The 17,047-nt window shown below is 34.4% G+C and overlaps 1 protein-coding gene across 3 annotated transcripts in view; it reads right to left on the reverse strand.

Annotated features, from left to right (window-relative positions):
• Window positions 1-17,047, reverse strand: part of HIF1A (hypoxia inducible factor 1 subunit alpha) — a 39,663-nt gene that overhangs the window by 7,440 nt on the left and 15,176 nt on the right. The window contains exons 2-11 of one of the 3 annotated variants that reach the window (XM_045522080.2): window positions 16,423-16,501; window positions 14,142-14,332; window positions 13,497-13,642; window positions 13,330-13,414; window positions 9,853-9,948; window positions 9,615-9,727; window positions 8,831-9,033; window positions 3,677-3,783; window positions 2,382-2,529; window positions 368-588 (exon numbers count right to left, since the gene is read on the reverse strand). In XM_045522080.2, coding sequence (XP_045378036.2) covers window positions 368-588; window positions 2,382-2,529; window positions 3,677-3,783; window positions 8,831-9,033; window positions 9,615-9,727; window positions 9,853-9,948; window positions 13,330-13,414; window positions 13,497-13,642; window positions 14,142-14,190 — 1,168 coding nt within the window. In that variant the 5' untranslated portion in view covers window positions 14,191-14,332; window positions 16,423-16,501. The remainder of the gene's footprint in view (window positions 1-367; window positions 589-2,381; window positions 2,530-3,676; window positions 3,784-8,830; window positions 9,034-9,614; window positions 9,728-9,852; window positions 9,949-13,329; window positions 13,415-13,496; window positions 13,643-14,141; window positions 14,333-16,422; window positions 16,502-17,047) is intronic. The other 2 variants (XM_045522079.2, XM_010962237.3) reach the window with 2 other exon arrangements.

The raw sequence follows: 17,047 nt of genomic DNA on the forward strand, positions 1-17,047 counted from the left end.
TTCATTTACATTTAAACTACCTTGAAATTAGTTTTCTTTTTCAATGTTTGATATTGTGATATGACTGCTTATTTATCCTTTAATGCAATGATGCCTATTGCAACATAACTGCTAGATTGTGAAGACACTATGAGAGTAGGATATAGAAATAGCAGAGTAGCTGAGAAAAAAATTAAAAGTGGGAAGAAGAAATACCTTAAGGACACTTTGAAGCACAATTCCCAACAACGTGACAAAAGCAGGAATGTTGAGAAATTATAGGGGCAAAGGCCACAATGTCCAAATGATTACCAACAAAATGTCAGAGTAAAGTCTAGGCAATTAACATACATTGTTTAGGCAATTAACAAAATAACTGAAGACTTACCATTGCTGCCAAAATCTAAAGATATGATTGTGTCTCCAGCAGCTGGGGCCAGTAAAGTTAAAGCATCAGGTTCCTTCTTAAGTTTATCAAAGAGGCTACTTGTATCTTCTGTTTCAACTTTGGTGAATAGCTGAGTCATTTTCATATCTGACGATTCAACTGGTTTGAGGACACATTCTGTTTGTTGAAGGGAGAAAATCAAGTCGTGCTGAATAATACCACTGTCAAAAAAGAGAGATTAGTAATTCTTAAATGAGCACTTGACACAATGGGAGAGGAGAAGGACTTTGAAATGACCTTGTCTCTCAAAAAAAAAAAATTAAAAATTCTGCTTTATGAAAAGGAACATTTTAAGATGCCTTAAAACATCTCTCATGCATACCTGGTCACATTCAGGGTTTAAAATATCAATATGAAGTAAAGACTTATTAAAATTCACAATACAAGATAATTCAAATATTTGGCTAATTTCAATTAAGAAACTTCAGCTATCCCTTTGGGAAGATAAGTGGTAACAAAGAAATGTAATAGTTAAGGACATGTAGGACAATAAACAGATCTTCACAATTTTTGTGCCCACATGTAGTGAAACTGGCACAGAAGAACTTTTTGACACTAATATATAAAGCATGATCTAAGGACAGTCCTAGAATATAAAGAAAGATAAATAAATGACCATGGTCTCTCTAAGAGGGGCACTGTATTTTCCGTGGTGGTAAAAACAAATGATCTGGTGATACCACCTGCAGGATAGGGCTGAAGAGAGATGATGAACAATTCCATCTTCATGCTTGGCTTAATTTTATTTTTCCTTTAATCAACAAATATTACTTGTTTACTATGTGAAATGAACTGAGGATACAAAGTTTAAAATATCTAGCCCTTGCCCTCAGAAAGTTTAAAATCCAATGAAAAAGTAGGTGTGCAAATAATTAAAATACAAAGTGATAACTGCTAAAATGAAGAAGGTCTGCGTCACAGAGAAGCCAACAAGCTGAGACCTGGACTTAGGTAGGATTTATTAGACAGACTGGGAAAGTGGAAAAGAAGGACATTCCAAGTGGGTGATTCTTATATAATGGGAAAGTCACAAAAGAACTCGTTGGCCTAATTTCAAAACATTAAAGGATGATGACAGAAGTGGCAAAAATAAAAACAAATGACTAAAGTCTTCCTAAGAGAGATGGCCACATATTTCAGAAAGAGAGCTAAATCAATGAAAGCACGGAAATTTAAAAAATAATGACAAGAAATGATGCTATGCAAGTATGCAGTGGGTAATAAAGGGATCTTTAAAACAATTATCAGGAAAATGAGATGATCAGATACCCATGCAAGAAAACTCAACCTGCTGGTAATGTGGAAGATGGACTAGAAGGGGGCAGTTACTTACTGAAATAGATTAAATGAAAGATTAGTTTATGATATCCATAATATTAGTAAGCCAATAAACTAAGAGTTTGTGAATATATAAAAGCCATGTGCTATGTCATATAGCCTTTGACAGTAATTTCACATAGAATTTCACTTAATCCTCATTTTAACCTTTTGAGGTAAGTATTATCATCTCTCCTAAATGGATGCAATTCAGAGAAATGAGGAGACTTCCCTAAACCACGGAGCTAATGAAGGACAGAGCTATGACACAAATCTAACTATTCCAAGGCCAGTATTTTTCTATTTATAAAAATAACATAGCTGCCTTGAGATTGTCTATGCTGATAGCCGTATGACTAGTAACGAAGTAATCCACAGGAGATCTGATTTTTTTCCCCCCAAGGTCTTTTTTAAAATAGGAGTAAAAAGGATGGCGATAAATAGCTACTGATAGTAGTTAGTGGAATCTCTGTAGAATAGCTGGCCTAAAAACTCAGGTTAGAGTACTTAATAAATAGGTAGAAAATTGAAAGTAAAATAAAATTCAGTTAGTTTATAATCTTCTTTTCCTATAAAAGAAAAAAGTATCCAAAGAGTTACTACTTGCTCCCCACGAATATTTACTTTCCAAGCTTACCTCACAACGTAATTTACACATACAATGCACTGTGGTTGAGAGTTCTTAGTGTTATATATGACAGTTGCTTGAGTTTCAACCCAGACGTATCCACCTCTTTTGGCAAGCATCCTGTACTGTCCTGTGGTGACTTGTCCTTTAGTAAACACTAGGAGTGAAAAGGAAAAAGAGTCATGCAAAGAAAATAACTTTGAATTTTCAATCGACTGAATGGATGATGAATATTGATCACTGTTTTAGAAAAAAGGAGAAATATTTATTTTAACAGAATCAGTTGTAACTGTTTAAATGGAGAGGCAGAGAAAATGCTCCAGGATAGCTGAAAATGTACCCATCTCATTCTTCTAATCCCCAAAATAAACTCCTTTTCTGCCAGCTTTCACTTTAAGATGAAAGCCAGGAATGAGGGAGAGCAGTGACTAAAATTCCTTTAATGACTTACATGTTGAAAGTATCACAAAGATTAGAAAGTGAATAACCTTTATTCCACAGAGAACACTCCAGAAAGCAGAAGTGTTATCATTTCCTTAAACTCCTGCTATAGTTTCCAGAGAACCAAAGATGGTTCAAATTAGCTGTGCTAGGATATCTGAATTGCAACTGGTATCATACTGAAGTCTTCTAGCAATTTAGGCAGTCTTATTAATTACTGATTCAGGATAAAGTACTAGATAAATAGTAAAGATGACATTATCATGAGTACTGGGGTCCCTGACTGCAGACTTGGGCCCACTCTGCAGTTCAAGGCTGATCATGCTAACTCAGCGACACTCAGGTATCCCCAATCACACTGGAAAGTCATGTTTACGTATGGATTAGAACAGACAAGTTTAGAAATTCCAAAGTTTTACTTACCATGGGATCCTCAAATAACATTCATATGAGTAAAATTGAGAATTATCTCTATGTCAAGAGTACCTGTTACCATGATGTTGATCAAATTCATTGATTCACTGAATAATTATTTTCTGAGTGCCTTTTCTGTGCTAGCTGTTCTGAATACTTAGGTATGAACTCTGAAAATGCTGTAATATTTGATGCTTTTTTTTCAGTCTTTGTTTTTAAAATGCCAGGGAAGTTTTATATATTATTAAATGATTCTTTAACTGGTATTAGTTATAACAAATATAAAACATAGATTTAATGACCCAGATCCACTTACGATGAGGTCTATTAAAATATTTAGCCTGGGAAGACTGGTTGATTTTAACCCAAAAGTTAGATATATGACCAAATAGTAACGATTGCAAGAGTTAAATAATTAGAATATTTCTGAGTTTTTCCATTATACTTACTATCGTGATGAGTTTTGGTCAGATGATCAGAGTCCAAAGCATGATAATATTCATAAATTGAGCGGCCCAAAAGTTCTTCTGGCTCATATCCCATCAATTCAGTAATTCTGTTAAGTAAAAAATGTAAGTAAGAAGAAAAATGAGAGAAACTAACTAATGAAGAAAAATTTTGCTCCTCTAGAGTAACTAGATATGCATTAATCTTATGGACAAGTGAACTTTTAAAAATAAAGGGCATCTTTCTTTGTTTAGATAAACTTACATCTCACCTTTAGTAACTCTACAGTTAGTAAATGCAGGGCCATGCATTTCTTTAAGCCCTATGGGTTCATCCTGCTATTTAACTGTTTTATCCCTTTCACTCAAGTTCGTTAACTATTTTTTTATCACATTTTATTGTACACACTTCTTTTTCATACTTTTGGTAACAAGATAGAGTATTAATAAATAGATATGATGAAGTACTGCTAAGTTAAATAAAAGCTTTAAAGGTAGTCAGTGACATTTAAATTGTAGATTAAAACCATAACAGTATTTTACCATAAAATCAGATTCTTTTTGTGTGTGTGTATACAAAATCAGATTCTTTATACAACAGTTTCCCTAGGTAAAGCTTCACTTTGGATCAACATCTACTACAAAATTTTAGTATCAACAACCAAAGAGTATCTTACACTAAATGGGAACTAAATAAATACTTCTTATGCTAGTTTTGGAAGATGCTCTTATACTTAGTTTTGAAATTAAATAAAATTATAGGAATTCATTTCAGATGAAACAATGATATCAAACTGAAAATAAACTAGAAAGTAATCCAGTTGTCCCTTCTGGTTCCCTGGCAGTTCCTTTATGGCAGAGACTAGATTTTATTACTATCTTTAACCACAGTCTGAAATGGAACCCATTTCACCAGAAAGAGAAAGCTGTCTTCTTAGCACTGTGCTAAACAGAAATATTCTTTTCTGGGAGCAAAACATGAGTTACAACCTTTAGAATTTAAAAGACTTACTAAATGATGTACAAGCAAACGTTATATAATGTATTGTATCCAAAAAATAAACTAAGTCCAGAAAACACACAAGAAAGATACCTTCTCCTGAGAAACGTATAAAGGTAATAATACTGTTTTGTGTTGTCACACCTTAAGGCTACATCTGTCATAGTTTATTCCAAAATGACTAAATAGATAAATAGCTTTTTCTGTTAAAAACAAACAAACAAAAAACAAAACAAAACTAAGACAAAATTCAGAATTCTTTACTAAGGGATATCCCCTACACACATCTACGCTAGGTGGCAGCACTAGAAAGGAAACTACTGTTTTTAAAAGTCCTGTTTCTTTAAATTATGCTTTAAAAATAATTTTAATTGGTACAGGTTGTATATTTAAATAAAATTCTCATGGGATTAATTTTTTTTCTTTATTTAAACCTTTATATTCCTGTATGTGCCTGACATTGTTCTAGGTGTGAAAATGCAGAGGCAAAACTCAATGTGGTAAATTTTCTGATGCACTTACCACACTACTTATGAAATTACACGGCAAGTGCAGTGGTGGGAATCTTGCTGGAATTAGAGGAACAACCCCTATCTGCAAGAAGGAGTGGTGGGGTGAGGGACAGCTTCTTAAAGGAGACTTACAAGATGAGTATAGAAGAGAGTCAGAGAAAGCAAAACTATCTGGGGAAGAAGGTACACTACAAGCAAAGAAAGATGAGAAAATGCTTGATATTGTAATGGCAACAAAGACTCAGATGTGGTTAGTGGGGACAGATGGGGAGACATGAGGCTGGAGAAGTTCTAGGAAGGAGGATCAGATTAATGAGGGTTTTGAATACATGCTAAGGAGCTCTGATTTAATGAGATGTCAATCAGTGCTTCCCAATCTGAGTTGAGGTACATGTTATCACTAAGGGAGAAAGGATGTCAAAATATAAACAGCATTGTTTTCCTAGAAGGTCAATTTTATTCATATTTGAGGGAGAAAGGTAAAGTTAATTTAACTTCAGAGAATTACATTGCTTTTTGCACCAAAAAGGGGAGGACTGACCCAGAAAATTTGATCAAAAAGTGTTTTCAGTGGACTAGGAAACCTGTAATCTAAAGCTACTTTGCAGTGTATGATTCACTCATTCTAAGCGTCATGAGGGTAGAGGGTAGGAACGACTAACCTTCAGTTCTACTTTAGTGCTAGTTATCGTCCCATGAACATAGTAGATGCTCAAATAAATGAATGATTGTAAGTGGAAACTAGTACAATAAATAATAGCCATTGGTGGGACATTTTTGGATGTAAGAAGTTTGGTATGTTAGATTTTTTTCAAAATTGTGCAAAATTTTTTCTGTATCTTGGTTCTTAGGGGGTTATAGCTGTGAAAAGTTCCTTTCTAGAGCTCTAACCAGAAAACAGCATTTTCCTTGTCTAACTCAAAACATTATTTGGTTGATATCTAAACTGGCTTCCTTTATTCCTCTGTCACAACCATTTTGCGAATTTCCTTGTATAATCAGAAGGGGAATGTCACTCCCTTTCTTTTTCTCATTCTAGCTCCATCACTTTCCCTTCTCCCCAGTCCACTCCTACACTTTATTATTGAGTTCAAAAAATAAAAAAAAAAAAAATGGACATCTCTGTTCTATCATACATTGACATAAATACTGGCAGTAAACACCATAAAATACCTCTACCTCTTCTACCTTCACTTTTCTTAAAGCTAACCCCAGTGGTGAAACAGTCACTATGTGCACTAGGCACTCAACAAACTCCTTCAAGCCTTACAACAGATTTTTGAATCATGACCCTTATTTAACATGAGGTTTAAAACAGTTAAGTTCTAAGACCCAGGCCACACTTTAAGTACCAGGACTGAGTCTAGGATTACGTGATACCAAAGCTGGTGCTCGGTCACTTTTCCTTGTCCAGTGTGGCAGGGGCTTCTTATCTATTTTATAGCTAAGGGCTTAAAATTGGTTTTCTCATATAACCTTCAAGCTGAAGATAATACATGTATTATACTCTGTACAAAGCAGGTGTTATTAAAGATGAAGAAACTGATGCTCAAATAAAAGTAGTGTGTCCAAGATCATCTGGAAATAGGCAGCAAAGTCAGGATTTGGTAGTCCCTGGCTACAGAACCTATGCCTTCAGCCACTATGTTACAGTCTTAAAGTAAAAAAGGAACAAGCAAGCAAATAATTACAAAAGCACAGAAAAGACTATGACAGGCTATGTACAAGGAACAGTAGTTTCTTAAAAAAAAGAAGGAAAGCTCTACAAGTAGAGCTGTACGTAGGAGGATCCTGGAAGCTAAGTCTGTGTTTGGAGTTGAGGAAAACATTGCAATAAGACAGTAATACAACATGTGAAGCTCTCTGGTGTAGGGTGTTGGGGCCACATCAGGAGGGGCCCCCCTCCTCCTGATTAATCTGGAGAAATGCGCAGGGGCCAGATCATAAATATCTTTGCTTACCATGCTAAGAAGTTTAGATTTTATTGAATAGGTCTATTTTTCTTTGAGCTTTTCAAAATCCATATTGTCTTTTGATAAACAAATATCTCCTGCTCTTCTAATACTTTCATAAACAAAACTTTTTTTTTAATAATTATGTGATTCTTTACTCATGCACTAAATAACAAGCTCTAGCAGCAAGTCTAATAAACACAATATCAAAGTGGTGATAAGTGCACACAATATTAACAGATGCCTATGACAAGTAATATGATATAAAAATATCTGATTTGTACTGATGACAAACTCACAGATTGTTTATACTACTGTGGCTTATTACCTAGATGCATAATTAAAGATTCACTTTATTAGAAGTTAATGAAAATAAAGATATAATTTTTCCCATCCATGTTCAAAGATCTGGATTTTACCCATGAACTCTTGGGAACTGCAGACCCTTGTACCTATCTTTCTTTATTCACTAAGGATTTAATCTGCACCTTTCAAACATCCCAGCAGACTCCATTTGAAAGAAAAAGGTTCAAGGGGGCTACAGAGATAATATCACCTAAAATTATTTCCTCTTAACAAAGTATCCAGGAGATTTAGGGGTAGTCAGATCTCAAGAGATCCTTCTACATTCATTTTCATCCAAGATCATAAATTTGAGAGATCAAAAGACATATACTGGGAGTATAGACAAGAATACCCAAATTGGCCAGAGGATGATTTTTATATAGAAAGTAATCCCCTGGCCTTTTAAGCAACATAATAAACAAAGGTTTCTGTGTGTGAAGATGAAGGAATGAGGCATTTTCAACAGAAGTATGACATGATCTGATTTTCACATTAGGAAGACCACTTCTTGGAAACCTGGATGTGATTAAAAGGGCACAAATCTTTTGGCAGATATGCAGTTAGGAGACTGTGGCGACAGTTCACGCCAAAGGTAATAATGCGCTGAAGAACTCAATGGCCAGAAAGAAAGAGTGGAAGGAAGGAATGGATCAAGAGATATATGTAGAGGGTAAATCTATTAAGATTTAGAGACCAACTGAGTGTAGATAATGAAAGCAAAACTCCAATTTTTGCTGGAGTCACATGTCTACAGTGGTGTATTGACCATGATAGGCATTGTAACAGGAAAAGCAGTTTTTGATGTTGTTTTAGGGCAGGAGTGGTTCAGTTCAGTTACAGAAACATTTAGTTTTTAATACAGAAGAATATCTGTCCAGATAAAAATACCGAATTGGCAATTAAGTGGAAATAGTTATGAACAGAAATTTGGGAAACAGCAGTAGAATGAGAATGAAACTGCTCAGAAAAAATATACAGGGAAGGAGATAACCAAAGACTTTCCTTCCTAGTCCATAACAAAAGGTAATTTATCCTTCCTCAAATTATACACTGTATGTCTTTGAAATATATTTGTTTTTTCTTTACATAAATTAGAGCCCCGAAAGGAAAAAGATCTCATCTTAATAATCTCTGGGTAGCACCTGGTAAGAGTAAGTATGCATGGTACATAGTAAATGTTCAATAAATACGGCTGAGTTAATTTATGAAATTGATCTTACTAAATTCTAGGATGCACTGTATTCAACTTAAGTGGGAAGAAGCATACATAGTCTTTACACTGTTAATACAAAAAAAAAGTACCATGGGCTAATTAAAAATTTCAAGTTATATTTTGTATTTCATTTACCTTTCATCACAGTAAGAAAATTTCATATCCAGGCTGTGACGACTGAGAAAAGTCTTGCTATCTAAAGGAATTTCAATATTTGATGGATGAGGAATGGGTTCACAAATCAGCACCAAGCACGTCATGGGTGGTTTCTTATACCCACACTGAGATTGGTTACTGTTGGTATCGTACACATGAATATGGCCTGTGCAGTGAAGTACCTGTGTATGAAGAAAACAAAGCAGTTTTAAAAAGATATACAATGTTAATAAAAAACAAAATGCAGAGATAGTCAAGTCAGACATGGCAAGTAACCATTGATAAAATTTATTGTCATTAGTTAGATTAACTATATTTTTGAAAATCAACAAATGTTTTCCCCACAACATCAGCCATGACCTACTCTTCAGGAACATAGATTACTCTTTAAAAAACTTTTCCTTCATAGAAATCTAGGCTGATTTTTCATTCGTCTGGTCACTGTAGCTGTTTGATGGTTATTTCTTGCTCTGATGACTGTTTCAACAATGAGCAAAGAAATGATACAACAATGAATGGAAAATTAATCTCTATCAAGATTCAGAGTGGTTGGCAAAGCCAGCAGTGTCACAGTGCACATAACTTAAGTTCATGCCTCAAACTGGTGAATTACTACACTATTTCTGATGTTAAATCTGCAAATGCCAAGGAATAGTAAGTTTTCCCTCACAGTTCTAATGCTGTCTTAGTACTAGTAATGTCAAGATGTAGGAATTTATCTATAAATCAAGTGTATTACCATTCACAAATAATTTTTACTTACTTTCCATGTTGCGGATTTTATGTTCATAGTTCTCCCCCGGCTAGTTAGGGTACACTTCATTCTGAGAAAAAAGCTTCGCTGTGTATTTTGCTCTTTACCCTTTTTCACAAGGCCTAAAGAAAGCATGAAATAAAGTTAAACAAAATTAATACACAAATTTATTACAATAAGGGTAGCACAGTACTCAGCACCTAGGTGCTGTTCAATGAAGTCTCAGCATGAACACAGTGATTCATACCTGCTTTGCTCATTGCAACATATCCAAGGGATTTAACACACTCTAGGTCAGTAACAGGTTCACAACAGCAGTGATTCTCTGAGTTGGGATGAGAATCTGTATTTGGGATAATACTTAATCATTTCACATTCAAGCTAGTAAAGTTGGTCATATTACAAAGAAATATAAACGTGGTATGAATTTGCCCTACAACTGTGCTATCCGTGTACAAAACACACCCAAAAAAATAATTTCAGTAAACTCCTCCAAATCTTTGCTAAATGTGTTAGCTCAATGTATGATAAATATTCTATATATTTATAGAACTCTTAAAATAGAAAATTTCTTTTTAATAGCAAATAAAATTTTTATATATCTGATTTTTCCTTAAATCTTCCTGGAAAGCAAGCAGGAAATTATTTCTACTTTGTTACTAGGGAAAATAAAATACTGAATGACTTTCCAAAGCAAAGTTAGAGTTAAATAAATTCAAGTCTATTTCCTCTCATTCCAGACCTCATATAACTAAAAAAATGAGATTACACTCAGGTGACTAAGCAAATAGCAACTTGATTTCTTATCTTCATTGAACAGTCTGATTCAACACAAATACAAAAATATTTATTATTCAGGACCTGGACTGGATACTTCGGGCAGTACAAAAATTAATAAGACAAAATGCCTGTCCTGAAGAAGTTAAAAATTTAATAGATGTAGTGAGGCCAATGACAATACAATATAGAGTAAGCACTCAAGAGTTACAAGAACACTAAGTTCTTCTTAGTAAGTAAGAGGTGAGTAAGAAGGGTATTCAGTGCAGAAGAAAAAGAATGAAAAATGCAGAGGTAAAAAAAATAGCACAAATTTGGGGAACAGTACACACTAAGTTTGACTACAATATAAAGTACATGCAGAAGGATAATGAGACAAAGTTAGAAGGGATGGTTAGAGCTATAACTATAGAGGGCCATGGGTGCCACGATGAGTTCAGCTTTAAATATACAAATTGCAGCTTCTAACAAATCTGAGTTGGGAAGCATAATAAGAGCTTAAGAAACATTAATCTAGCAGCAATATATATGATGTGTTAGAATATAATGATGGTAATGAGGGGCTGAGCAGCAGTAGAAGTGAAAAAAAGGGTGACAAAAGACAAATGAAGAGGTAAAATCTATAAAAACTTGAAGATTAATGGAAATAAAGGAGAAGAGAAATTCTTTAAAAAATCTAGATATTTTAAGGCTGGTATATTGAAAGAAAAGTGTCAAGTGGAAAACAAGATAATATGCTTAAATTTAGGCTTGCTTAGCTAGAAATGCTGGACTTTTGAGAAAAGAATAAGAGTTCTAGTTCACATTCATAATAATGGAACATAGGCAAGTTGAGGCCATCTTCGTGCTGATGTAAGTTACTGGGGTTTACTTACCTAAGAATGAATTTGCCCTTCCTAGAAGCATTTGAAAGTGGATTTTTTAAAAATGCCATAAGAACCATAATGGTCTTGGTGATGGTATGGAGGTGTGTGTGTGTGTATGTGTGTGTCGAGATGGGGCTGGGTTGCCAGGGTGGTGGTTGTGGAAGCAGTAGAGATCTACATGTAAATTCTTTAGGGGTATTTTCAGTCCTTCATAATCTAAACTTGAACTGGACTAATCTTTGGAAACCCAAAGTCTTTGAACTGGGACATGAAGATAAATTTGAAAACTAAGGTAACTGAAAAGAAATAGCATTTTCCTAATGAAGAAAAATTTTTAAACAACTAATTTTTCAGCCCTATAAAAATAAATACTTTATAATAAAGTCGTATTTTTAGAATGTAAATGAAATGGGACTATGCTGTGTAAACATATCACAGGTTCTTAGTTTATCATTAACACGTGATGCACTGTAGCAGTCCCTCTTTGCTAATAGTGAAAATCTGCATTTTTGTTTCCCAATAAAATATCAGAAACTCATTAACTACATCAGGAATGATTTTTCTTAATGTTCATATGCTTTAAAAAAAACATTTGGTTAAAAACAAACACGTAAGCTATAATTAGTGGATTATACTGATTTAGAATAATGCATTAGCCTCATCACCAAATCAAAACAAGACTTCCATATACCCATGCATTTATAGTCTAGCCCAAGGGAAGCACTGAGCCGCCAATACAAACCTCAAAGTCTAAACACTAAAAGTTATATACTAAACTCATTGACAGCCCACTTAGGTCCCTGTTCAGAGTATATTTACTCCTTTACACAGGATTGTTAAGAAGTATGCATTTGCTTTCCAAGTTCACAGTAAACACACAGCGTGAAATTAAAAAACAGAAGAGGGCTCCTACTGACAAGGTGAGAATGTAGTGAGAGTTGGTAGACATGAAAAGAGCTTTAAAGTACTAACGAGGAGTATGGACTCAAGCCAGTCTACCTGAGTTTAACCCACACTCTGCCTTTTACTAACCAAGTAATCTTGGGCAAGTCACTCAATTAGTCTGGAACACAGTTTCCTCAGTAAAATAGAAATAGTAACTTCACAGGGTTGTTGTGAGGAATAAAGGAGTTAAAGGACATAAAATGTGTCCTGGCACAGAGTAATTTCTCAATAAAGGCTAACTTAGTATAAATGAGATGAGATGAAAAAGAAAGCCATAAAAAAATGATTTAAAAAGAACTACAAACCTGAGGTTGTTTCATGTAGAGGCAAAAAAAACATACACTTAAATGGGAGCACTGCAAAGAACAACTGCAGAGCACAATGACAAATTTTCAGTGTGGTCACTTTGAGTCATGAAAGGAAGATCAAATTAGATCAGTATACTCTGCTTAAGAAGGCACACATGTGAAAAGACTTTCATTAATTGTTAAGTTTTTGTAATTCAAAAGGTACTTTTCTCCCAAATCTTGGAACATTTGGTTGCTTTGAATAATTCATTCTTAAGAGTTAAAGGTTAACTCTTAGCAGGTCTTTTTTGTTGTTGCTAATACAGGGACATCTATTAGATAATACTTTGCATCTAACAACATAGTCTCAAATTATTGTGGACAACCTGAGGGGTCAAATAAGCAGTTACACTCTTTAAAATTTGGTAAACTTTTTATTTTCTTTTGCTTGGGCCTTTAGAAGCTTGAACCCAAACTGGCACTTCAGCTTTAATGACTGTCTAAAATCCTATTATTTGTATTATGATTTCCCCTTATTTAAAGTTACATTACAAACTAACCTCCTTGGTCCTAATTTTTATTTACTTTTCCACTTTATTTTATCAATCCTTGAATCTGTACAATTATTTATGGAATTGTGTGGGCTCTTAAAAAATTTGGGTATTTTTATAAAATTTCTAAAAAATAGAGTAACATGAATTTAACAAAGAACAGAATAACATTTTATTAAGCACAAAATGAGGTTTTACCTTAGGTTAGTACAATAGCAAAATTTTAAAATTAATGACAGTATCTGATTATGTAGAACCACGTATCACAATAAATCAAACAGTAAGCTTTTCTTCTCACCATTTCTGTGTGTAAGCATTTCTCTCATTTCCTCATGGTCACACGGATGAGTAAAATCAAACACACTGTGTCCAGTTAGTTCAAACTGTAAAAACATTAAAAGAATTCGATCTATAACATAAAATTATAAAAACATACAGAAGGGCTCTTAATATGTGGGTATTTACCTGAGTTAATCCCATGTATTTGTTCACATTATCCGAAATGTAAATCATGTCACCATCATCTGTGAGAACCATAACAAAACCATCCAAGGCTTTCAAATAAAAGCAGTTCATCTGTGCCTTCATTTCATCTTCAATATCCAAATCACCTAATAAAAAGGTAAAAGAAGAAAAAAATAACTAGTTAAAAAGCTATACTTAAATGATAGTAATTTTCAGATATTTTTATAAAGTTTTCCCCAGATACTTTAATACACGAAGCATATGTTTTTTCTGTATATTTACATTTTTCTCCTGTCATTGTCTTTTTAACACATAACAGTCAAGGCCAGAGGACAATTAGACTAAAATTAGATTTGTCAGCTACTTTTAATGGTTATTTAAAATAATGTAGCAAGGCGAACCACTGAAAAGAGAAAGGTCATGTCATTAAAAGTAAGATAGATATAGGTAGGTAGGTAAGTGGAGCAAGAGAAAAAGAAGGAGGGAAGGTCAGTGTCTTAAAATTCCTGACTGAAGCTTTAAAAGCAAGTAATAAAAAGGATATATTAAAAAAGAAGTGAGAGTATGACCACCTTCTAAAAGTAATTTCCAATTACTTCTGATTTCTAATTTCTAGACCTATCATGCCCTTGTAAAACAACTCACCAGCATCCAGAAGTTTCCTCACACGCAAATAGCTGATGGTAAGCCTCATAACAGAAGCCTTATCAAGATGCGAGCTCACATTATGGGGAAGTGGCAGCTGATGAGCAAGCTCATAAAAAACTTCAGACTCTTTACTTCGTCGAGATCTGGCTGCATCTCTAGATTTCTCTTTTCGACGTTCAGAACTTATCCTATTTAACAAAAAAGGAGGAGGTGGAGGAGAGAAAAAAGATGGAAAATTTATACATTTGTTGCCTTTGCTTGAATAAAACTCATTTTACATTTTTCTGCTTACCATGGAAAGATTAGAAAATGCCATATAATTAAAATTACATAGCGATTTGTCTACTACATAAATGTATTTTTATAAAAGACAGCTATACAAATTTTTGGATTACTGCAAGTACAAGGAACTCTCCTAAGAAGTCCAAGAGGAAGTCTTATACCTGTCCAAAGCAAGTGTTTCCTCCCTGGCATGTATATCTAAGGCTGCACTTTCATGGCCGTTCAAAAGTAGTCTCAACTTACAGCTTTCTCACTCTCTACCCTACCACATGAGCAATACTGACTATAAGCTATAGGAATTTCTCTTAGCTATAATCAGCTACCATGTTTAGCCTGCTTACTCCCTTAGCAGCACCTTATCTATTACTAGCACAAAAGGTACCAAATAAATGCAGGGTTATGGAAGAAAAAAAAGACATGGCACAATATTAAGAATTTAAGACAGCAGGTTAAGGAAGATTACTAAGGGTGTCAATACAATGATACATCTTTAGGGAACTCTTCCAAGAATAAAGTCAGTTGGAAATATTTTCGTAAGTTGTCCCAGCAGAGCCAACTTCCTCTGCTTTACTGTGTAGCAATATCTATTCCTCTCTACCAGCAGAAGATAAACAAGGCTAGCCTGGTTCTGTCCTTAGCTTCTTCTTTAGTGGCTATTGTTTACTAAAACCTACTACATGTCAAGCACTATCTTGTACTAGTTCTCTCATAACAACCTGTAAATAGGTTAAATATCCCCATTTTACAGACGAGGAAACTAGGGTTCAGTAGCTTAAAAACAGCCATGCTGTAACAGACAGGATTTGAACCCAGATGTTTTTTCACTCAACTCTGCTCTTCTACAAGGTTTCACCTTAACGGAGAATGTTCAAATACTCATCTGCTCTCCTATGAACCTCAACTTAATCCTAATAAGTCAATTATTTATTAAATGTTGAAAATAGCCATTACCATTTATTGAGCACTTGGCAGTATGCTAAGAACCCCGCCAGCATTATTCCACTTAATCCTCCTTACATTCTGTGAATTAAGCACATAACTGTCTCTAACTTAAATCTCTTCTCCCTCCAATGATCTGCAAAGCTGCAAGGTTCAATCATAGAAGCAACATTCTCAAAAACAAGCAGGGTTCTTCATTCTCAGAGTATGCCTCTGTTATGTTGTATATAAAAAAGTGAGTATCTAGCAGTAGTGTTGTGACAATAGTGATGATATAGTTCTAGCACTTGTTCAAGTTTGTGTGCTCCTCTGACAAGGAATGTGAACATTTGCTATTGTTAGTAAGTGAACTTTGATAGAAAAATTTCAATTCAAGCATCTAGATCAATTTAAGCTGGGAAGCTTGAGATTTAAGGAGAGCTATTAAAAATTAGAGATCTAGTGTGTTCGCACTTGCCCTAGTAGCTCAGATACTGATTCTCTCACTTTTCCATCTTGAATTAGCAGGTAAGAGGCAGCAATAGCAGTGGGAAACGGACTCCTATCTGATTCAAGTAAAATCACCAATAAAAGAATGATGATCAATGATCTCATGATAAACTCAAATATTGGTTCAAATGCCACAGTTAGCCCAGGTAATTAGAATTTTATCACAACTTTCATCAGACTTAGTAGCCCTCTTTTAATTACTCAACCAAACTAAGCTACCAACAAATGATTATCCAACTGAAATACTTGGTGAAAAGTTTAAATCCTTGTATTACCTGCTATATGCTTCTAAAGGGCATCTGATCAAGCTAACCATGGTGATGGATTATCTCCGTACCTTTAGAAATACTTGTATTGTCCAGAACTTTGAAGATAATGATTGTCTAAGATGTGACAACTAAATTTTAAGATAAACCCACTAGAAATGTGAGCTTGGATAAAACATTTAAGGACAATGTACTTAAGCTAGTGAAGACTGTGAAAATATGAATCTGAGCACGAGCCAGAATTGGGGGGAAAAATAAGCCTCAATAAAACAAGTAATATGATACTTCAAGAGTTGACAAACCTAAATTAGATGAAGAAGGTGATGAAAATCAGTATGTCTTCTATTCATAATCAATCTAGACATAAAGCAATCAGGAGACCTGTAATAAAGATTTAATGGAAGAAATTTATCTGGTGTTCTTCACATGTGGACTACAGGAGCTCTTAAAACATTTCTCAGCTTAAAGCTAAAACTTCCAAAATTCTTAATAGTTTCAGCATCTTAACTGCACAGCCTCCTGTCTACTCACAGGAAGACTTTTTAATCAAGTCATACCCCGCAGAATTACAGTACTATTGATCAACAATTACCTCTGGTAGATCATGGGGTCTAGGTCCCACAGAGATGAATCCTCTACTATTTACTTACTTACTACTTAGATGGCACAATACAAGTTTTGTAGATCAGAACAGGCAGATTTTTAGCATGCAAATAAGGGTATTGTTTTTCTCTAAATTATCAATTCCATCTATGTTGTTTCTATTAAGTACAGATCAAGTAAAGTTCTGCTACTGATATGTCTGCATTAGGTGCTATTTCATGGTCTGCTACTCATACTAGATATCAGTCAAGAGTACAGTAAAAATTACCCATTTCCATGACTGTTTTAGAACCAATGTTTGAGTAAATTAGCAAAATAGCTCAA

The sequence above is a fragment of the Camelus bactrianus genome, chromosome 6, assembly GCF_048773025.1.
Source record: "Camelus bactrianus isolate YW-2024 breed Bactrian camel chromosome 6, ASM4877302v1, whole genome shotgun sequence".
Lineage (NCBI taxonomy): Eukaryota > Metazoa > Chordata > Mammalia > Artiodactyla > Camelidae > Camelus > Camelus bactrianus.